The following is a 23,131-nucleotide window of genomic DNA, read 5'->3' on the forward strand; positions in this document are numbered from 1 at the left end:
TGGGACTTTTTAAAAGATTTTATTTGAGAGGAGAGAGCAAGAGAGCGCATAGAGGGACAGTGAAAGGAAGAAGCAGGCTCCCCCCTGAGAGGGGAGCCCGACTCGAGGCTCGATCCCAGGACCCCGGGATCATGACCTGAACTGAAGGCAGATGCTTCACCAACTGAGCCACCCAGGTGCTCCTGCAAATGTATTTCTATTCCTTATTTATTCATTCATTCAAAGTAATCTCTACGCCCAACGTGGGGCTCGAACTCTAAGAGTCGCATAATCTATTGACTGAGCCAGCCAGGTGCCCCATCTGAGACATTTTTAAAACATGAGCTGAATTTTGGGTGCAGCGCAAACCGTGAAAGGTGCTGGTTTACTCAGGCTGGGATTGGGCCTGGAATTGTGCAGAGCCACTGGGAGGCCGGGGGATGGCCAGGGAAGGGGGCCACTCAGGACCGCTGTGGCCCCATGGTCCGCCCCCACCTGTGTGCCCCTCTGCCCGTCCCTGATGTCCTGGCCCCTCCCTTGCAGGGAGCAGACGGGCTCTGAATTGGGGAAATGCGCTGTGGAGGATGAAGGAGCAGGAAATGAACTGATTCCTCACCAGCACTGTGCTCAGAGAGCTGTGGGGAGAGCATGGGGAGTGAGGGACAGGGAGCCCACAGGGAACTGCTTCTCAGGGTCCGTGGGGCTGGGAGAAGCCTCTGGTGTCTACTGCCGTGTCCTCTAAGGGCAGAACGTTCCTCTCTGACTGTGAGCAGGATGGGAGCTTCGCTGTCCCCTGTGCTCGGGCAGGCTGATGTGAAGCAGCCTGGGGGGGCCTGTCCGCCTCTGACCCCCGTGTGGTCCCCGCTAGCCACAGCACTTCCCTATCCCGGTGGTGTTTCTTCTGCAGATTGGTTTTATGCTGTTTCCTCAAAGATGTTTTCTTGTCTTTAACGTGACAAGAGGTGTACTGGTCGTGGCCAGGAATCAGAAGGTGTGACCCGTGACCAACACTTCCCAGCCAGTGTCCTAATTCAATAACTTAGTCCTTTTTCCTGAAATTGCAAACACGCTCCAGAGTGTGTGTGCACATGGGGTTTTTGGTTATTGAGATTTTAGGCATCCTTTTAAAATGGGGAATTTGAGAGGCGCCTGGGTGGCTCAGTCGGTTAAGCATCTGCCTTCGGCTCAGGTCATGATCCCGGGGTCCTGGGATCGAGCCCCATGTCAGGCTCTCTGCTCAGCGGGGAATCTGCTTCTCTCTCTGACCCTCCCTCTTGTTCGTGCTCTCTCTCTCTCGCTCTATCTCAAATAAATAAATAAAATCTTTAAAAATAAATAAATAAAATGGGGGATTGGATGGAGCACGTCCAAAAGCAGCCGAGCAGCCTCGATGCTGAGGGTGGGTGTGGGCCCAGCCGTAGTGCGTGTTCACCGGAGGGCCATGCGGTGAGTGTTGCTCATCCACGGTGGCCCGCGGACATGCTGATAGCATCAGGCTGCTTGCCGGTTGATAGCGGACAACGTTTTCCACAGACTTCTGTTGTTTAAAACAAGGTGTGCGTTTCATGGGGTGCACACGACTCACAGTGGGAGCTGTGAGTTTGTCGGGTCAGTCAGCATACACTCAGGGTGCTTTATGGTTTGCTCAAATTTAGTGAGCGTATGTCATCAGAAAAAGCAAATTCACCAATCTGTATTTTTATTAAAACTTGACTGTTTAGCTCTTCTGGGAATGATGATTTGATCAGAATATTGGGGGAAAAAATGCTACAAAATATTCATTTTGTGTATTAGCACTTAAAATTAGAAAAGGCTGTTGTGTGTTCCACAGGTTGCTTTGTCCTAGGTACTGAGCACTTGGGGAAAACGTCAGCGTGTTTACCCCTTGCTTTTCTGCATGTGAACCTCTGGCTTTAACATTTCAATTTTTGCTTTAAGGACGAGCACCTTGCTCACATACTTCAGATTTCTGTAGTTCCCACATTCTCCTGCTTTATTTCATGTTTCATTTGGTCTGAGTCACTTATTTTCATAAACACCCGAGCAGTTTGGTGTCCTTGGGACTGCCCAGCCGGGTTGGTCCGTGGAGGAAGATGCTGATCAGCACGGTTTGGGTGGCTGTCCCCAGCATCGATGCCTGCAGTGTCTCTTTGGCTAAGCTAGTGAGAGCCATGCAGACTGGAAGGCTTTCTGCTCGGCTGGTGTGAACAAGATCACAGACTAATTCTGGGTCCTGTGGGAGCCGAGACCTCGCAGGGAGGGGCTGGGACAAGCAGGAGCCTACCAAGGATTTTTATGTAACTTAAATGACTATTTGAGGGCAGGGGAGGGCCAAGGTGAATGACAAGGTCCTTTATTCTTTAAATTATAATTAAAAGGCAAACAGAAGACACAAAAGATATAACTTGCGGTGTCTTAAAATCTGAAGAGCGACCCACTCGTCACTGAGGCCATTCTGAATGTCTCTTTCCTTCTCTTCCAGGTGACATCACCCAAAAAGGGTATGAAAAGAAGAGGTCAAAACTCATCGGAGCCTACCTGCCCCAGCCTCCGAGTACGTACCCTCCATGAGTACATAAAGCATCTGATTTTAAGAGTTCAGTGTAACATGCAAGAGAAACCGCTGAGTGCAAACCCTTTCTCATGCCCAATCTGCACAAAGGTCACACTTCTGATGTGGCACTGGCCACACAGGACTCCTCTGTGATTGCACATGTTTTGTGGACGCAGGAGGCACATGGACTCTTCTGTAAATGTGCCTAATTTAATAGGTATTTCATCTACAGGAGGCAAGAATACATCGATTACTCTAAAATGCTTATTATAAACAAATATGAAAGCACTTATGATGTAAACATGACTTTTGGTTTAGTGAATTAAAAATTATTGCCATTGACTCTAGTTTAAATTAACCCAAGGTTTTTGTTGCTGTCATGAGGGGGCAGATCTAGAATCTAGAGTACCCCGCATGGGGCTATGACTTGGTAAAGGTTGGTTGTGTTCTGAAATGTGATCATAAAATGCTGTGGATTCTTCCCTGAAGTACAAAGTCTGTTTCATTCAAGTGTTTCCTGGGTGCAGGTTTGTAGAATCTCTGTGCACTTGACCTGCGTCCTGCACATTTCAGGAGAAAACATGCTCCCAGGCTGGAGTTGTGGCCCTTTAGTTCTGATTGAAGCATAGTTCAATTGGAGGTGACCCTGAGAATCTGCTAGGTTTTAGGAATGGCTTAAATCTGACCCAAGTCCTCAACGAAAAAGGAAAGCAACCTGAATTTTGCAGGTGCTTCCTGAACTCTATAGTTTTCACTGTTGAAACGATTTGTTTCAAGCCCAGCTCAGGAGCTTCTGGTAGAGAGGTTTACGTCTGCAGGTGCGCATGGCACACAGATCCACTCTGTCCCTCTGCCCTCCTGTGACACCCCCAGCCAGTGTTCCATTAGCACGGTGAGGGGTGGTTTGCACAGCTCACAATCCAGGGAACTGAATTTGTGTGTGGAGTTTCTGTTGTGCTTGTAGTTTTGTTTTGATTTTGTGTATTTTTTTTTCTTTGCTTGATATTTGAAAACGTTAACGTGAAGGTGGACCTGTTGTGTTGGCCTGACTTAGCCGATGGGCTGGATTTCCCTGTTGTCTGGCTTCTGGAAGGAAAAAGCTCTGTTCTATTCAGTGAATTGAAAGTGAGTCCAATTTTTGGCTGGCGGACACCCACGTGTGGAAGGCTTTTAGAGCAGATGTGGGCAGATGACCAGACGGTCTTCCAGCAGGACTGCCAGGCTGACGGCAGACTCCGTGGCGGGTCCGTGTGATTCCTTCCTGCAGGGACTGCCCCCATGTCTTGGAGGAGGGCTGCCGGGGCGGACTGTAGGCTCCTGACATTGTGGGCTTTTAGTTTCTGGGACAGACCAAACAAAAGTGAAACGGAAGCAGGTCTGTGCGTTCCCAGGAGATGCTGTTGAGCCGCGGAGGATGCGGAGGATGCGGCTGGCCGTGCTGGCTGGGCGTTGAGGGTGGCCCCGTGTTGCGTGGTCCTTTGGTGTTCTTTGTGCTGTTCTGCATGGGGGCGGCAGCTCTGCTCAGTGCTGTAACAAATTTTTTAAAAAACCCAAAAGTTTGCATTAATTAGTTTTTCTCAACTTGTTACAGCAGCGAACGGAGCTGCCGTGGTCCGGTGTAGACTGCAGCACAGTGAAGGAGCCCCGGGAAGAGCGCTGCACTCCGGCAACATCGGGGTGTGTGACATCCGAGAAGCCGCGGTCAGAGAGCGGGCGGCCAGCACCGCGGGGAACCGGCCGCTGTTTTACTTTCGCTTCGGTGAGCGCACTCCACTGAGAGAGACCCCCCGCAGGGCCGGAGGCCGACCTCCCACCTGCCGTGCCGTGAACTCCCCGTGTGGGCGACGCTGGCGGGTTTTCTCACACAGCCGCGTGCGGGTGCAGGCGGGGTTCCAGGCAAGCCCTATCCTCCTGACGGGCTCCCGCCACTCACCGGGGGCCACGTGTCCCAGTCCCCACACCCCGACTGTCCCGCTGCCTCAGGGCCCAGTTTGCAGTCTTTTCTCTGAAGATGTAATACTGTGTTGTACAGCCCTATTTTCACAGTTGGGGCACCACTTAGAAACACTTGAGAAAGAAGATTGCATGACAAACCCTAAAATTCTTGTTGCAATGGTTGGTCTTCCGCTACTGTGGGGGTCTGGTCTCCTGGAGGGAGTATCGGGCCGCCGTGGCCCTGAGCTCTGCTAGAGAGCGAGGTCCACACGGCAGCATGATCCTGTTTCCAAAGGGAAGTAGAAAAATCGAGCCAGTGATTGTACGGTGTATTCTCAGAGGTGATGGGCCCATTCGGAGACCACGGTTACTTTCGTGGGCAATCTTTTGAATATAAGAAGCTCAAAGAATGAGTTCAATCCATCTTTTAGTACAAGAAAATGAGCATTGGTACGCTTTAGGTCTATCTTTAGGGATTTATCCCAAATAAAGGCCATTATTTGAAAATCATGAAGAAATAAAAAGAGATGTTTAATGTTGCCTTGGCCTTAGGGTCTCAGACGAGGCCTCTGCTGGGGCTCCAGTCCCTCTTCTCTGGGCCCCTGACGGGGAGGGGCAGGTGGGTGAGGGGCCAGTGGAGTCAGGCGTGAGCCGCGGGGTCCGCTTCACAGTTCACAGGAGCCTCCCGCACCTGGCTGAGACGTGAGGAGGAGGCAGCCTGCTTGGAGATGCTGCTCTGGGGGCCTTGTGTCCCGTTCCCCCCCCACCGGGCCCCCCAGGAAGGGAAGGCGGGTTCCCCATGGTTCTAGACTAAGGAGAGCAGATTCCAGCCAGTTTTGCAGTTTTCACTGCTAGTCATTATTTCTGAGAAATCGTGTGAACGGTCGTTCATTCTATAGAACTCTGGGGAAGTAGCACGAGAGCAGAGGGTTCTGAATCTGAGCTTGCTTTCTTGACGTGCCCAGTCTGAGAAGTGACGCTTTTGGCCTAGGATCTCAGGAGAAGCGTCTGGTGTGTAGTCAGTCACCTTATCCTGCTGAGCACGTTCTTCTAAGGGCGTTTGTGTTTTGTGAACCTTTTTTTTTTTTTTAACATTATTTTTATTTGTCAGAGAAAATATTAACACTTCTAGAAAGTATTCTAAAAACATTTCTAAGATGTCGTTTGGGACACACAGTTCTGAATTAGAGTGGCTTGTATGGGCATTTGTGAGCACTCGGGTCGGAGTCCCGGGCATTAGTCCATCCCAGGGAACATGCTGCGGAAGCAGTCTGTCCCCTGGTTTTCCTCTCTGGACACCTGGTGGTACCAGGTGCCCCAGAAGATATGTTGTCTTTGGGGAGCGCAATGTTGAGTGCTTCCCTAAATCTAGAGGAGAAAAACTGTGCCAGGAGCTAGAAAGGAAAGAAGGAGTCAGGAAAATACACTAAAAATCATTTTCTTTCTTTTTTTTTTTTTTTAATTTTTTTTTTTAAAGATTTTATTTATTTATTCATGAGAGACAGAGAGAGAGAGAGAGAGAAGCAGGCTCCCAAGGAGCAGGGAGCCCGATGCGGGACTCGATCCCAGGACCCTGGGATCACGACCTGAGCCGAAGGCAGACGCTTAACCATCTGAGCCACCCAGGCACCCACTAAAAATCATTTTCAAGGAGAAAATATTACTTAAGACTGACCCATTGGGTCCTGGTCCTAGTGTCTCTTTCATTAATCCCCAAACCTGATAAAACTTTAAAAACAGAACACAAACCCACTTGCTGCCAGTCTCTGTGGGCACATCTGAGCACCAGAGCTGGCTTCGACAACCAAGTCCCTGCTGCTTCTGGGACAAGGTCATGCCGTCAAATTCCACTGTTACTGAAATAGAGTTCCCAGGACCAAACAGAGTCCCTGTTTCTCACAGCATGTATGTCAGGAGATTCACTTTCCCCGTGACTCTGTGCATGTTTCTCCGTGGAGGGTGGTTTCTGTAGGGCCGGTCCCATGTGTGCCCATCTTGCTTTTCTGTCAACGGCCAGGTGGCATTGTGTTCAAGGATTTCCCATGACTATATAGTTACAGTAATCTTGGTGGATTCCACTCATGAGACCAGAGGGCAAGTCTGTCTGCTCTCTTCCTGCTCCCTGGGAATTGGCCATGGGATGTGCATGAACAGCCTCCTCGGTAGAGGGACCTCTTGGTGAGGGTGAATTGACTGCGTTTGCTCCTGCTGAAGGACACCAAGGGCCCTGCGCAGAGCATAGCCGAGTCTGCGTCAGAAGGTTTTACACACAGAAGCCCTGGCCCCTCTTCAGCTCCGTGGGCCTTCCTGCTGCTGGACGGTCCCGTGCTCTGTTTCCAAGGGTGGCCTCCTGCACCTGCTTGCCCTCTCTGCACCAGCGCATTGTTCGAGGCCCAGCTCCCATGTCACCTCTGCAAGGATCCCTGGGGTTAGGACAGGCCCTCTGGCCCCGCTCCTCACAACATCCCACTTCTCCCTGAGGAGGTAGGCGCTTTCAGATATTTGCGGAAGGATGAACCAGTAACCGTCTGCACGTTACAGACCGGCTGCTGGGCTGTGGACGCCCTGTCAAATCCCTGCTGGTGGCAGGTAGGGCCCTGCCCTGCGTCCTCCTGGCCACAGCGCCCACGTGGGCACCAGGCCAGTGTGTCCAGCAGGTGCTGGTGCTCACGGGCTCTGGTGGAGCAGGGAGCACTCAGAGCCGGCCCCGCCGAGGGCCGAGCCAGCGTGTCTGCATGGTGCTCAGCTCTGTGTGATGCCCCAAGCATCCAGGCAGACGGACCTCTTGGTGCTGGAGGCATCTCCGCCGTGAGCACAGCTTTGTTTTGATTTCCGATCTGGATACTTGTAGATGGTGACACATCGTGCTCCTCACTGTTTCTATATCTGAGAGGTTAAAGGAGAACACGATTTGGGGCCTCTGCACATTCTAGTCAACTGAATTGTATTTTATGATCATTAATCCCGGATTTCAGCTCAGCATCCCCGGTGTTTGGTGCTCTAAGTGCAGACACACTGTCCTGACATCGTTTTTCCTGGGACAGGCCCATACGGAGGCGGCAGTATCTGAAGCCCAGCCACCGAGGCTCCTGCTGGGTCCCCAGGTTTGTGAAGGAGTCTCCTTCAAGGGGCAGAGTTCAGAGCTTGTGAATTGTGCCCTTTCTGGTCTCCCGGATGATGAGGCATGTTCTTGTCTTGTGTTTAAGGATGCAGACTGCAGTCAGGTGCTGTTCGAGACTCAGAGAAGAAAGTGTGTGGGTGCCGTGGCCTCCTGAGCTGCCCCTGGCCAGGTCTCTGCTCCTCTGGTGCCCGCTGCACACCGGCTCCGTGTCTTCATTCTGCAGCAGGAGTTAGGGTCTCCCAGAGTGCAGTCCTGGGCCCGGAAGCAACGTTAGCCCATCCCCGCCAGGGCTTGAGGGACAGGCTCCTTGGGGACCACCCCCACTGAGGGGTCATGCCATGCTGTCTGTTCATGACGGACGGTGTGTCAGGTGCAAGCTTAAACCCCGGAAGAGAAAACAGGTCTTTAAATCAGGTTGCCAGTCTGTGACTTGGCGTGAATCTTTTCCAGATGGACTTGCTGTAGGAGCTGAGCCTTCCTCAGCGAGAGGTGAACTGCCCGTGTCCTAGGTGAGCTACCCACAGTCGTGATCTCGGTGCACAGTTTGCTTCTCTCCTTGGCCGAGCTCTTGTTCTATCACACGCAGCTGTGGGTTTGGTCAGATGGATTTCCCATTATTCTTAGTAGTGTCCTACCCGCCAAGTTCCTGCTTCCCCATACCAGGGGTCACGGGAGCTGAGAAGCCTCCTCCTGTGCAAGCTTCTGCAGCCTGAGCAGAGCTGGGAGTGGGGTCTGAGTGTCCACCTGGGCAGTGAGAAAGATGTCTGCTGTGGAACTGGCTCATGTGGGCATCTGAAAAATGCAGACATTTGCAGCCCCGCTCCTGACCTCATGCACTCATTCCCTTCTGAGCTTCTGTTGTTACTCGGTGAGCAAAGAGCGCGCGTTGGGTGCACGTCAAGCTCTCTAAAGTTCCAGATCTTCTGCACTTTTCCACAAAATGAGTCTCTAATCAAACTACAGTATATCGACAGGAATATGGTTAGCAAATTCGTACTGATTTTCAGCAAGAACTTCGGTTATGAGAGGCAGAAACGAGAATCAGGCTGACGGTTGGGGCAGCTGTGGAGGTGATGGAATTTCTTTCTGTGCTGTGTTCTCGTCTGAGTCCATACAAAGCAAACATAGTAAGTTTCTCATCTTACGTAACAACGGTACTGCGTATCTTCTGCAAAGGCTTGATTGAACTTATTTTAGAAGTAAGTGCCGCTATGTGAGAGTTAATTAGGTACTAGAAGAGAAGGGGACAATTCAGAAATCGTTTTTATGTAGACTTGGAAAAGCCCTCCGCAATTTCACCAGGTTCCTGAAGCTGGATCCACGTGTGTAGGAGCCCCGGGGTGGCTGTGAGTTCTGCTGGGCCCTGGGATCCACGGGCACTGAACGCGAGGGGACAGGACCAGAGAGGCTTGGGTTCTAGCAAGGGCCTGAGGGAACGTCATTCACACGTGACCGTGTCCATGTCTACTCCCCAGCGTACACGGAAGCTGAGGTAGCAGCTGAGGCATTTGCCCAGTTCCACACGGACTAAGAAGACCAGAATTTGGATCAAGGTCTTCTAGTTTTGAGTCCCATATGCATTTTTACTGAAGTCATCTTCCACAAATCCTTCATGATTTCTTTTGAAACTATGTGGAGAACCACGGCGTTCTCATGTATTTCCCTTGCTATCTGAATTTAGAAGTCTTGATGTTTTCTAGAACATTTGACACCCGGATGAGCCAGGTGGTCTACACGGCAGGTGTCCTGGCCCAAAGCAGACAGCATGTCAGAGCCACAGAGCCCCTGTGGCCACATTCCTGAGTGAATGTGAGGACTGTTGTGGTTTCCAGTGTCTGGCACTGGAATTGGTGGGTTGCTCAGGGGACAGCATGGTGTTGTTAGGGATTTCCTTTGCGGAGTCCTTTCTTCCTCATGTGTTGGAAGCATTTGGGACGGACTCGCGTGTGGCTGTCTGAGGACGTCACTGGCAGAGGGCTGGGGTCCTGGGCTTGGTTACTGTTTCCCTGCCTGGCCACCTTCCTCTTTCCTCTTGGGCTCCACGGGTTCCTTCCTCTCGAGCCCCTTTGCGGTTCTTGAGGGAAAGAGAAATCTCACTGAAGGCCATGTTTGAACTGACGCCTGGCGGGAGCCTCGCAAGGCCCTGCTCATGCCGTGAAGACCAGCCGTGTTGGTTCAGGAGCCCTCCCCAAGGTCCTCCCGTGGGCCGGGGCAGCGTTGCCCAGGGAGGGGATGAGCAGACAGACGTCCTGGCTCCCGGGTGAGAATCCGAGGAGCACTCGTTGTCCGCTGACCTCGCAGCTGTTAGCTGCCCCGATTTCGTTCCTGGGCAGCAGTCTTGTCCTGGGAAGGTCACCGGGGGACGAGTCGTTTGGCAGCGAGCTCACAAGGCCGCTTCTCTTCCAAGGACCAGGTAGAGTTGCCCTTGTGACAGTGTTACTGCCCAGCATGCAGAGCCCAGCAGCCCATGACTTCTGCCCCAAGGACCCAGCCCCCAGCGCACCTGGGAGCACCGGGAGGGGGCGCCCGTCTCAAGGGAAGGGGCAGCTACCGTGAACATTCAGATGCTACTTAGAATGGCAGAGCTGTGTACAGACGGGAAACTGAGGCTCAGGGTAGCTAGGCTCCAGAGCCTGACGTGTCCCTGGTGCCCTGTCCCTCCATTTATGTGGGACCCGAAGCTGAGTCTCTGTCTGCCACGTGGTGCTTTGTAAGCGTGGGACGGAGAGCCACTCTCCGTCCCCGCCACACGTTTGCCTGAGAAGGATTAATCTTTGCGTGCTGGCTTCGTGTGGTTTTGGAGGGCTCCCCCACCTTCCTCGAGACCCCTGGCCTTCCAGTGTCCTCGCTCAGGACACATTCTGGTCCCCACATTCTGTTGCCCACATTCCAGTGGTCCCGAGAGCTGGTTTTCAGTCGTGGTGGGCGCCTGGGCCCTCGGTGCCCTGCATCCTGAGTTCTGTGTGTTCTAGTAAAGATGCGTGTGTGCATGCCACCTCACACCCAGCGGGAAGGACGCCTCACTCATTACCTCAGGGTCCCCCTGTGCGGACAGGTGGAAATTCTAATCTGGAGTTGCTGCATATTTGACGGAGGGCTTTTCCTTGTCAGAACATACTTTAAGCTACTTCAGATTTCATTCACAGTGAGGGCAGATAAAAATTAATGACAGAAATGTGCACACCAATATTTTAGCTTTTTAAAATGCCCTGTTGCCAGTGAGCTGTTGAAAGTATTCTCCTTTTGTTAGTTAACTCATTTCTCTTAAAACTCGTGTTGTAAGCTGTGTACTTCAGCCTATGAAGGTAAATGTCCAGTGTTTGTGTGCAAAATTAGCTGAGGACAGGCGTGCAGGTCCCTGGTCTGTGTGCTGCGCCTGCATTTCCCAGAGGTGCATGGCCACAGGGGACCCAGGCGGGGTTAAGGTTAATGGAATTCCGGGAAGTGTACTTGAATTCCCGAGGTCTGTAGCAGGACTGAGAGGGAAAGCTGGACTTAACTGTGTGTATAAATCTGTTAGACCTTGGCAGCTTGAATGTGCACATTTAGCTCCTCTTCTTCCCAGAACCGCACCAAGATGTGTCTGTAAGTGGATGAAGTGTCAATCCACAGGACAGACGGATGGGAGAAACAGTGGCAAGTTTTTGTGGTATCGGGGTCGATGATGGGGATGCAACATGTAGCAGATGGTACTGCTTTCATGGGCACCAGAGGGAGAGGATGAGGCTTGGCATCTAGGAAGCAGGTGACCCACGTCTTCCCCACTCCCCCAGAGATGTTTGTTCTCTGGAGAAATGGACCTGAGAACCTCGGGATTTGGGGTTCTCTGAATCCGAGCATGTGCCCTGGAGAATAAGAACAGCTCCAGCCCCGAATGATTCACAAGACAGGAGAGCGGAGGTCTCTTCTTCGGGTAAATGCAATAGCTCAGGTAAAACATCTGCTTGCTGGCAGTAGGTCTGGTGATAACCCCACCACAGGAGGAAGACAGACTCGCAGCTCCTTTGGTGGGAATAAAGAAAAAATTGTGCAAGTTGACAGAGGAGAAAAGAAAACAATAAACAGATTTTTCATGAACAGTATACCATCAGAATGATATTTGACTTCTCACCAATAATTGGCATGAGAAGCCATGAATGCACATAACTTTCAAATAAATCGATTTTTACACATTTTCCAAATTTCAAATTTATCTGTAATTTTGCTTAGATGTCTAGGCAAAAGCAAGTTCCAGGAGGAAGGGATGCTCTGTGGTGGTTGTAAAGCAGGTCTGGACCAGCCAGCCCGGATTAGAGCAGGAGGGGATCCACGAGGAGGGTCTTCAGGGAGAAAGAATACCAAACTAAAAGACTGTCCCCAAGTTGTTGGTGATTGCCCATGGGGGAGAAAGTGTTGGAAAGGGTTTCAGTTCTGTTGGGATATTTTGAAGGAATTAGCAAGAGGTCCATTGAAAACCAAGATGATGGAACCAAAAGATGCAAATATTAACCCAGGAATAATAAAAAAGTCTAAGATAGAAGGGTGTTCATGCCACACTACTGACTCATGATCTAACCGTGGTACAGTGAGGGCCACACTTCTGTAAAGAAGTCATGTGTTGTCTAAAACGGGCAATTAAGAGGGATCATAAGCTCATGTTTACAAACACGAATGTAAACACCAAATGACCACCACTTGTCATTATGACTTAATAGTACTCCTTGATTTCATAAATTCTGTGCATCTGTTTGATGAAATAGAGTAGTTTTTTTTAAAGATCATTTGCAGATTATAACTGGACGGGGTTTGGCAGCAGTGAGCTGCTGTGTCATCAAGAAGTTTAACGATGTATGTTAGTGTGCCTACTGGATGAAGCGCTTGCAGGAGCTCGCCGCGTGACTGTGGTGTGGCTGTCTCCTGCACAATTCTAATGCAGTTAACCGAATGCAGTTAATCTGCAGTTAGTTAACCTATCGTGTCATTAACCACAAACATGCCAGCAGGAGCTGAGGTGCAGCGGGATGGCTCAGTCGGTGGAGTGTGCAACTGTTGATCTCAGGGTCGTGAGTTTGAGCCTCACGTTGAGCGTGGAGCCTACTTAAAAAAAAAAAAAAAAAAGAATTGAGGTGTAGAAATCACCAGCACAAGAGAAAAATTACACCCCTGATATAAATAACCCTCATGGGGCCATTACAGAAAACCTAAACAGTTTCTGTTAAAATAGCCATCACTGGTTTACTTTCTCTACCAAGTACTGCTGGTCCTTTTCTGAAGACTCAGCAGTTAATGTTTGATGCCCAGTGCTCCGAATTTCTTTACTTCTGCACCGTAATGATGAAACCTTTCCTGCTGTACTTACTTAGTTTTATGGAGATGGTGCTTCCTGCTGCCCAAGTTCCCAAGGGTAATCGGTATCGTGATCGCCAGATCTAGGTCAGCTTTTGACAAATACCCGTCAAATTAGTTTTATCTGACCGTTTTATCCTTTCAGGTAATTCGTCATGGCCATATGGAAATAGAAATTTTTCAGTTATTTCGCATCAAGGGGAGTAAGATTCAGAGTTAAAAATTTTGAATGAACAAAGATGAACATTCATGCACAGTCCTGGTTACCTGAATTGTAACGTTAAGATATCCTATAAAATTTATTGTAAAGGTAACCTTAATGGTAAATGTAATTTTAAATTTCCTCGAGAATGAACATAGCCCTTTCTACATGTTTGTTATATAAAGAAGATCATAACTTGATTCTTTGGGCTCCATTTTTCTTAGGACTGTTCTAGATGTGTGTGATATAAGGGAGCCTGTGCGGGGGTCTCTGAAGGGTAGTGTCGGGCGTGAGTCTTCCCCTGCCTGGGACACTTCTCCCTTTCCTGTTCAGTGTCCATGACGTCCCCTGGCCCCCCGTCCACGCCCTTGCATGCTCTAGCTTGGCTGTGGGCATGCAGTGAGTCAGGGCTTCATTCTACCAAATGATTTTACCAAATGAATGAACTCTGGCTGCCAAGTAAAGCCTTACCTTACTTTGCTGTTTCCCTTAACCCAGGGGTGGATCAAGCATTGCCTCCCGAGCGCCGGGCTCCCGTCACTCCTGCTTCTTCTACTCGCTATCACCGCCGAAGGTCCTCAGGGTCACGAGATGAGCGCTATCGGTCAGGTAAGGCACCAAGTGGTCGTGAGGTCACTGATCCCCCGGTCTGTGATGGTGATGGTAAAGTGGACGGGCAGGTGCATGTCTGCAGCAGCTGCGTGGGTGTGAGGCAGGAGTGTGGTACATTTGAATGTCCTTTGGCTGGTTGTGTGATCACAGGTAATGACATCCTGCCTCCTAAACAAATATGCCCTCAGTGGTACCCATTAAAACTCAGTAAACAGTAACTCTTTTCACATTTTTAAAGATAGTGTCTGCTATTTAGAATTTCATAACAATTGAACAGTAATCTCTCATGAGCCAAATTTTGCTTTTTTTTAGGTGTTACTATTCAGCAGTTTGGTTTTACTTTGTATTTTCTTGGTCGCTAGTATAATTTTTTTCCTTCTCTTTTAACCCCAGGATTTCTGTTTTCAAGTAGTTTTGAAAAAAGAAAATCCTTAAACTTTCCCATGTTTTTTCTTTCCTTTGTGTTTTATGGTGCTGTGTACAAGAATGTTGTCTTGGTAACTTTGTTCTATTGTAGCCATCACCCAGGTTTGGTTGGCTTACATTTCTATCATTAATTTCATTCTATTAATTTCTCTCATCAGAAAACTTGTATGGTGATTTATATTTTAATTACATTTTGAGAGATTTTTTTCCAACATCTACATTAAAGTTGCTTTTTCCTGCTTCCCTAACTACAGTTTTTAAGGAAAATCATCAGTAAGTGTTGTTGCTGGGACTTCAGTTCAGGGTGGATGTGGATTGCTAATGATGACAAAAGATTAACACTTCACTTTATATTTTGCAGAGCACTTTCACAAGTACTATCCCACTTGGTTTTTACAACAAACAGGTGAAGCACTTACTGCTCCTTCGTGTTGCAGAAGAGGAAGCAGAGGCTGTGGGATGAGGCAGCTCAGGCAGTTGACACCAGGGCTGGGCGGATCGACCATACTCTTGGTTCTGTTTCATGGCTCCTTCCATTAGCAGGGTGACAAGACAAAACCCCCACCCTTTCCAGTAAGGAGCCGTCTGCCTGACTTCCTGGCTGGGCTCCTTCCTAGGAGGGAGGGAGGGGTAGGGCAGACCTTACAGCATCAGGGTCATCATCTGGGGAATGAGAGTGAAGGCTGAGTGCTGCCCCTTGGCCCCCCCCAGCCCCCCAGATGCCTTGATGTGGGGACAGTGTGGGGATGGAATGAAGCAGGAGCTTGTTCTCAACTCCACCTTCTGTTTTCCAGAGATATTGGAACACCCAGCATGTCTCAGGAGCCCATCCTCATTCAGGTCTCAGAGGCCTCTTTCAAATAGTTAGGCGGGTAGAGGCATGCACACAGGTGCTGTCAACTTACTGTGAAATGCTTCAATTACCTCACTTGTCCGGATACTACCATGTTAGTGTTTTATGTATGTACACATGTAGTCATGCATACAGCAGATGCAAGTACAGACACATGCAGACATACAGAATCACACATACAGTAGACACACAGGTAGTGACACATGCAGACAGATACAAAGTCACGTGTACAGTAGACACACATGTAAACACATGTCCATGCACACACAGCCCCCTGTGTGGTAGACACATGTGTGGATACACATGTGGACACAGACACATGCCTGTAGATATATACATAGGTATGCAGAGCACACACACAGACACACGTGTAGACACATATAGATACATATGTGGACCTAGATACACGGACATGCAGACACAGGTAGACATGCACATGTAGACACACGTGTGGACACCAATACACAGATATATGTAGATGTACAAACATGTAGACACATTCAGACATGCAGGCACACACACGTAGACACACATGTACGATCATCAGTATCTTCAGTTCTCACAGAAACCAGTCAGGTGATGTTTTTTCCATTTTATAGATAAGAAACAAAGTTCAGGGAGGTGTGTGGTTGTTAACGGTAACCCAGTGAGTACCTCATCAAAACAGGATGCAAATCTAGCTTTGTCTGGCTCTATTATCTGACTTCTTCCCACATAGAAGTTTATAATTGTGTCTTGTTCTAAGCTCTTTCTGTGTTAAATTTTTTTTTTAAGATTTTATTTATTTATTTGACAGAGACACAGCGAGAGAGGGAACACAGGGGGAGTGGGAGAGGAAGAAGCAGGCTCCCCGCAGAGCAGGGAGCCCGATGTGGGGCTCGATCCCAGGACCTGAGCCAAGGCAGTCACTTAACCGACTGAGCCACCCAGGCGCCCTCTGTGTTAAGTTTTTTAAAAATTTAGATGGAAATTAAGACCTAGCACAGTCTGTTTCCTCCATTACCTGTCTTTCCTAATGATGAGGGTTGGGGCTGATAAACCCTGATGTTTTCCTGGCCTTTGCTAAGACATATTCTCCAAATCCTCCTGGCTGTTTTAGGAGATAGACCAGGCGCTAGTTGCCTCACCATTTTTCTTTCAAGTAAAAGTCTGAGAGCTGTTAACAAAGTAGGAAACGGTGCTATCTTGGCCTCAGATGCATCTCCATTCACCCTTGCAGGCTGCCTCCCATCTTGGAGAGTGGAGGAGTAGATGTGGGAGAGAAGTGTGGGTGGAGGGTGGTGAAGGAGAGTACGAGAACCTGCAGCAATGCCCTCTTAGAAGAAAACCGCAACTGTCTCAGTCCAGCCCACCTGGAGCCTACTTCAGAATCTCTGTTCACATCAGGTAGCATCCCCATGGGGCAGCAGACACGGGAACACCTGCTGCACTTGGGGTCTGTCTTTCCAGTTAGAACCCCAGACCCGGGGATGAGCTTGGAGCTCTGCCTGCTTTGGGCTGAGGAGCTCACAGTCCAAAGGAAGAGCCAGACCAGTGACCCAAACATGGGTTAGCTGGTGACACTCCTCGTATTCCAGCAGTTTCTGCTGCTCTCGGAGTAAGATTCGCATCTACCATGTCCGTGGTCTGGCTTCCCATTATTCCAACCATGCTGGTTTTCTGGATGTTTCTCAAGCATGTAGTTGCTATGGGACCTTTATGCTCTCAGCTGCTGCTGCCTAGAATGTTCTTCCCTCAGATACATACATTGCTTGTTACCTTTCCATCAGGTCTCTGCTCAGGGGTTACTGTTTTCGTGAGCCTTCTCTGACCACCCAGTTAAAATGGTACGACACAGTGTCACCTCGCACAATCCCTACGCTTCCCCTCCTGATTCATGTATGTCCATTGCAGTTATCACCTCCAACGCTGTCAGTCATCCATCTTCCTACCTACCTACCCATCATCTGTCCATCTACCTGTCTGTCATTTTGCTACCTACATCATCTGTACGCCTCTCTATCGATCTGCCTGTCTACCACGAGAACATGAAGCTCACAAAGACAAGGGTCTTTCTGTTCATTCACGTATGCTAAGGATCTAAAATAGTGTGTCATTAATATTTTTGGAAGGAAGGAAGGAAGGGAGGGAGGGAAGGAAGAGAAAAAGCATAGTTTTGGGGTAAGCAAGAAATTAGGTAGGATGGGCCAGATTTTAAGGTCTGTTGTGTACTATGCTTAGAAGCTTAGACCTTATCCTGAAGATGTCAGGGTACCACTTGAAGATTTTAGGCAAAGGCACAAGAGGAGCACATTTAGGGTTTAGGGAGGAATTTGGTAGCATTGTGGCATGTGATTTACAGGCAGAGGAGTCAGACCCTGAGATTGATGCACATTTAGATGAGTCAGGGTCAGTGAGATCTGACCTCCATTTAGAAGGTAATAGCAGTGGGGCACCTGGGTGGCTCAGTCACTGAAGTGTCTGCCTTCGGCTCAGGTCATGATCCCAGGGTCCTGGGATCGAGCCCCACATTGGGCTCCCTGCTCGGCAGGAAGCCTGCTTCTCCCTCTCCTGCTCCTCCTGCTTGTGTTCCCTCTCTCGCTGTCTCTCTCTCTGTGTCAAATAAATAAATAAAATCTTTAAAAAAAAAAAAAGGGTAATAGCAGTAGGACCTTGAGGCCGAGTCAGCGTGGGGGTATGTGAGGGTGGGAACGCGTGGTGATTCCTGCATGTGTAGACCACGCGGCTGCATGGGTTATGGTCTCCAGCTCTGCTTTAGAGGATTAAGGTTTCCATTTGTAGGTTAAAGATGGTGGAATTGGCCCTGCTGTTCACTTACCATGTAGGGAATACTATGAAAATGGTATTCCATATAGACTATTTTCATTTCTAAAAATTCATACTCTTCTCAACTTTGAATAGGTAATGACTACTTAATTTACATATCGGAGAAACCTATCCAGAGGCTCTTTGCATGTGCTTGTGAACCTCGATGGGGCTCTCATTTTCTAGGACCAACACCGCGCCTCCCCTGTGTCTTGTGGCAGCCACCCTGAAGGGGAGCTAGTGAGGACCTGGGGGTCATTATCAGCCTCCTTTGATGGTCTCGCCACCTTATTCTCTGCTATTTCTTGTTGTTAAAATAGGCTAGTCCTGAGTTTTCTTAATTTAGGCATTTCACTAATATATTGTGAGTTACTTTCCCTTTCGGTGTATGTCCCCAGATCCTTCTTTAAAATGTGGTATGAACTCTGAAGAGCTTAGTGTGGCCTATTACCAGTGTACAGGTGTCAGGATTTTCTGGTTTGTGTTTTCCTGGGCCAGCATGAAAGATTTCAGACACTCAAAAGAAAGTTTCGTGGCCCTCTGGAGATTTTGCTTTCTAAAATCCTTAGACCACTCAACTTGCAGTAGAAGTACTTTGGATGCTTCAGTGACCAAATTATATCAACCAAGAAGTAATTCTATTATCTCTTAGATAATTACCCTAATTAACAATCAATCCAGTCAGCCATATAGCCTCAAATTTAATCTCTCTTGGCTATACTTTTCCATTTCATTTCCAAACCCGTGGCCTTCTGTTGTAATGAACTCCTACTGGAATTCTTTATAATAGTGTGTACTTCTCCTTTCTTAAATAACTTTATTTGGAAACATAAATTTGATTTGGAGAGTGAATTAATGAAGAGGCATATCCTGAGTACCTAGAAAATGTCAAACTCTGTATTAGGCACTTTATTACTTTTACTTGATAAGTCTAAATTAGAACTTAAAGGAATTCTGGCTGTTTTTTATACCCTTTCTCCCCAACCAGAAGCCCTAGAAAAGAACACTGAGATTTGTGTTGTTTCTATTCCTACCAGGACCAACAATGATAAGGAAGAATGTTCAAAAAAACCTGCAGCATACAATTTCCTAATATGTTTAAAATGGTTGTTTTGTCTCTTGGTGAGCTGACATATAGCTTCAGAAAGCACATCTCTGGGTCTGTATGTGTGCATGGACCAGAGCCGCTGCCTTCCCCAGGGCCCGGCCCTCACTCCAGGTGGGATGCCATGGAGCCCAGTCTCCCTCCTAGACAGCAGACCCAGACAGGCTCCAGGGACCCAGGGGGACCCCAAGACCCTCCAGGGATGTCTGTGAGGTCAAACTTTTTCTGGACTAACACTGACATGATTTGCTGTGTCCATACTCATCCTCTCGTGAAGGTACATGGATTTTTCCAAGGCTGTGAGATGTGGTGATACTGCGCTCTGACAGTTGGTGCAGACGGTGATTGTGAAGTCTTGCATTTCAAAAAGTTTGTCAGTTTACTTTCTATTTTTTTTAAGATTTTATTTATTTATTAGAGAGAGAGAGAGCACATGAGAGGGGGGAGGGTCAGAGGGAGAAGCAGACTCCCTGCCGAGCAGGGAGCCCGATGCGGGACTCGATCCCGGGACTCCAGGATCATGACCTGAGCCTAAGGCAGTCGCTTAACCAACTGAGCCACCCAGGCACCCTGTCAGTTTACTTTCTAATACAGTAAATATCAAAGCATTAGTCCTAGAAACTAAAGCTTTTTAACATTTCACCAATTTTTAACAGCTTAAAGTGTTCTTTAGGTCCAAGAGTTTGAGAACCACTGCTTGTGACTTGTAAAAATGAAATTCTTCTTTAAACCTAGAGACACTGTGAACTACAAACTTGTACATGTGAACCCATCCCTGAGGCTGGTTTTGTGCTGGTGACGGTTTAGAATCTGAGCTGTGGCAGTGCTCAGCTGCTAGCCGTAAGGGCCTGCGTCCTGGTAGCCAACCAACACGTGTGCGGTTTTGTGTCCCGAGCATTTGCTGAGCAATGTAGGTGAGACACGAATACAGAAGACATTGTGTTTGCTTCCAAAGAGTGTATTTACCCTGTAGTCAGTTCTTACTCGACATTAAAGTTTAATTTCCTACATTGAGAAGGTTTATCTTTCTCTAGTCAATTTGAATTCACTGATTTTAATATGCTTACCGACTCTGCAATCTGATTCTCTCTGAATTAAATGTTTTCATGATTTAGTATAAATCTGAAATAACATATTTTGTTACAGTAGAGTAAGAGAAGAATGCACTAAATCAAACTGCATACTCAGCGAGATATTCCCAGCGAAGGACAGGTTTATCTGTATCGAGCTGCACTGTCCGGTGTGGTGGACCTTTTAAATTTAAATTAATTTAAATGAAATTTAAAATTCTGTTCTTTTGCTTCACTAGCCACATTTAAGACAAGCGGCTACTACACTAGGTAGTGCCGGTATGGAAATTTGGCACGGCAGAAAGTTTTATCCCACAAGGCCACTCTAAAACCAAGGCTGTGGGAGACTTGGAAGGAAGATGGAAGATGCATTTGAAGACAGACTGTAAAGGCCTATTTGTTCAAAACTAATGAAAATGAACTCAATCTTGATACCCGTGCCTAGTCATTTAAACAGAAAATGGCATGGTTAGATTTGCATGTTGAAAATGTCAGTGTGGGATAGATTGGTTGGATTGGGGTGGGTTCTTGGCTGAAAGCAGGGACACGCTAAGAGGCTGTTGTATTTTGGGTGAAAACAGTCAAAATTTGCATGGTGCACTAAAGTAGCACTTAGAAATTGATAGCCCAAAATACTTACATTAGGTAATAAGAGATCCTGGAAACTGAAGAAATAAGGATTTAATTTAAGACGCTGGAAAAGGAAAATTGAATTAAGTCCATAGGAGGGGGAAATGAGAAACAACAGAGTAAGATGGAGTAGAGGAGATAGTCTTGGCTCCATGCCAGGATGCCGAGGCAGCATGGACTTTGTCACATGGATCCTTAAAACAAGAAAGAAGTTTAGAAATGGAAACCAGCCAGTTGAGTTCAGCTGGATCCCAACTTTGATCCATCAGCAAACTGAAGTCATTGGGAAAACCACTGCTCCAAAATTGGGGGTGGGTAATGTCAGTGGATAAATGGATGCCCTACAGAGAATGTAAAGGCAGTGCTGGAAATCAGAGACACTGTAACAGAAATGACGAATGGGCTCATCAGTGGACTGAAGGTGGTGAGGTCAGAAATTCACATCTATATAAAGGGGAGATGTTAGGGAAGGATTACACAAAGACTAAAGAGAATCTGTTGTTTTTATAATTCTTAATTGCTCTTACAGATTAAAGTTTGTTCAGAGTGTGGGACGCTTGGGTGGCTCAGTTGGTTAAGCATCTGCCTTCGACTCAGGTCATGATCCCAGGGTCCTGGGACTGAGCCCTGCCTCGGGCTCCCTGCTCAGTGGGGAGCCTGCTTCTCCCTCTGCCTGCTGCTCCCCCTGCTTGTGCTCTCCCGCTCGCTCTCTCTGGCAAATAAATAAATCTTAAAAAAAAAAAAAGTTTATTCAGAGTAACGATAGGAACAATGTATTGGGTGATTATAGCATATGCATTAGTGAAGTGAATGGCAACGATGTTATGGGGGCAGGAGGGCGGAACTGAGAATATTCTGTTATGAAGCATCAACTTAAGGACAACCACTTGAAAAAGTAAAAAAAATATAATTGATATGCCAAGAAAGGAGTAAAAGTCAGATCATATACAATACTCAGTTAAAACTAGAAAATGCAGAAAAAGAGTGGAAGACAAAAAACAAGTACAATAGATAATAGTAACAAACATGTTAAATAATAATCCAAACAGATGAATCACTTTAAATGTCACTGACCTAATGCACCAATTACACCATCAGAGTAGACTAAAAACACAACCCACTACATGTGGACTATAAGACATGCACTTTAAATATAAAGACACAGATTAAAATGAAAGAGATGGAGAAAAATATACCAGCTAACCCTAATTTAAAAAGCTGGAGTAGCTACATTAATTTCTTATGGAGCAGACTCAAGAGCAAGAAAAGTTATCAGGGATTACATATGATAAAGGGGATGATTCTTTAAGAAGACGTAATTCTTAATGTGTACATGCCTAACAAAATATCACAATCCATGAGACAAGAGCCATAAATCTGCAGACATAAATAGACAAATCCACAGTTACAGTGGAGCTTCAGCATCTCTGTATCAGTGATGGACAGATCCAGTAGGTAGCAAATCAGTTGAGGACATGGTTGAACTGAAGAGTTCACCTGGATCAACTGGATTTAACTGACGTTTATAGGGCATTCCATGTAACAACAGCAAAACACACATCCCCAAGCTCACACATAACAGTCACCAAAATAGACCACATCCTGGGCCATAAAACACACCTTAAATTGAAAGGAATAGGAATAAAAATATGCTGTCAGGGCACAGTGGGATTAACCTAAGAATGCATGACCGGTGACTGGAGAATTCCCACACACTTGGAGAGCAGACAGCATGCTTCTGACGAGCACATGGATCAAGGAAGCCTAAGAAACTTGTAAAATATTTTGAACTAAAAGGAGAAAATACAAGTGATCAAAATTTGTGGGATGCAGCAAAAATAGTGCTTACAACCAAATGTGCAGTAGCCAGTGTTTATGTTAGAAAAGAAGATCTTAAATCTATAAGCTTCAGCCTTAGGAAAAGAGCAAAGTAAATCTGAAGAAGAAAAATAATAAAACTTAAAGGAGAAATAATGAAATTGGAAAGAAGAAATCAGAAAATAAAAAAGCCAAAAACTGTTCTTTGAAAAGATCAATAAATGATAAACTTCTGACCAGGTTAACTAAAAAAAAAAAAAAAAAATTAAAAATCACTAATACTAGAAATGAAAAACTGACCATCACTACTTATTCTATAGACCATAAAAGGACAAAGGAATATTACAAACAACGCTGTATCCACAGATTTGATTATGGAGATAAAATGGACCCCATTCCTTGAAACACACAGTCTGTCAACAGTCACACAAGAAGAAGTAGACAATCTGAGTAAGGCTATGTCTATTTAAAAAATGAATCAATAATTAATAACTTTCCAAAACAAAGCACAGGGTTACTCATGAATTCTACCAAACATTTAAGAAAGAGATTACACCTCTCTATATATTCTGTTCCTGCAGATGAGAGGGAGTGCTTCCTAAGCATTCTATGAGACCAGCATTAACCTGATACCAAAACTAGACAAAAGCATTACGAGAAAGAAAAACTATAAACTACTGGGGCGCCTGGGTGGCT

At 47.2% G+C, this 23,131-nt stretch overlaps 1 protein-coding gene across 1 annotated transcript in view; it reads left to right on the forward strand.

Moving 5' to 3' along the window:
* Window positions 1-23,131, forward strand: part of DIP2C (disco interacting protein 2 homolog C) — a 209,875-nt gene that overhangs the window by 14,468 nt on the left and 172,276 nt on the right. Inside the window, exons 2-3 of the mRNA XM_021690907.1 lie at window positions 2,462-2,533; window positions 13,615-13,725. Of these exons, the coding sequence (XP_021546582.1) occupies window positions 2,462-2,533; window positions 13,615-13,725 (183 nt within the window). The remainder of the gene's footprint in view (window positions 1-2,461; window positions 2,534-13,614; window positions 13,726-23,131) is intronic.

The sequence above is a fragment of the Neomonachus schauinslandi genome, chromosome 5, assembly GCF_002201575.2.
Source record: "Neomonachus schauinslandi chromosome 5, ASM220157v2, whole genome shotgun sequence".
NCBI lineage: Eukaryota > Metazoa > Chordata > Mammalia > Carnivora > Phocidae > Neomonachus > Neomonachus schauinslandi.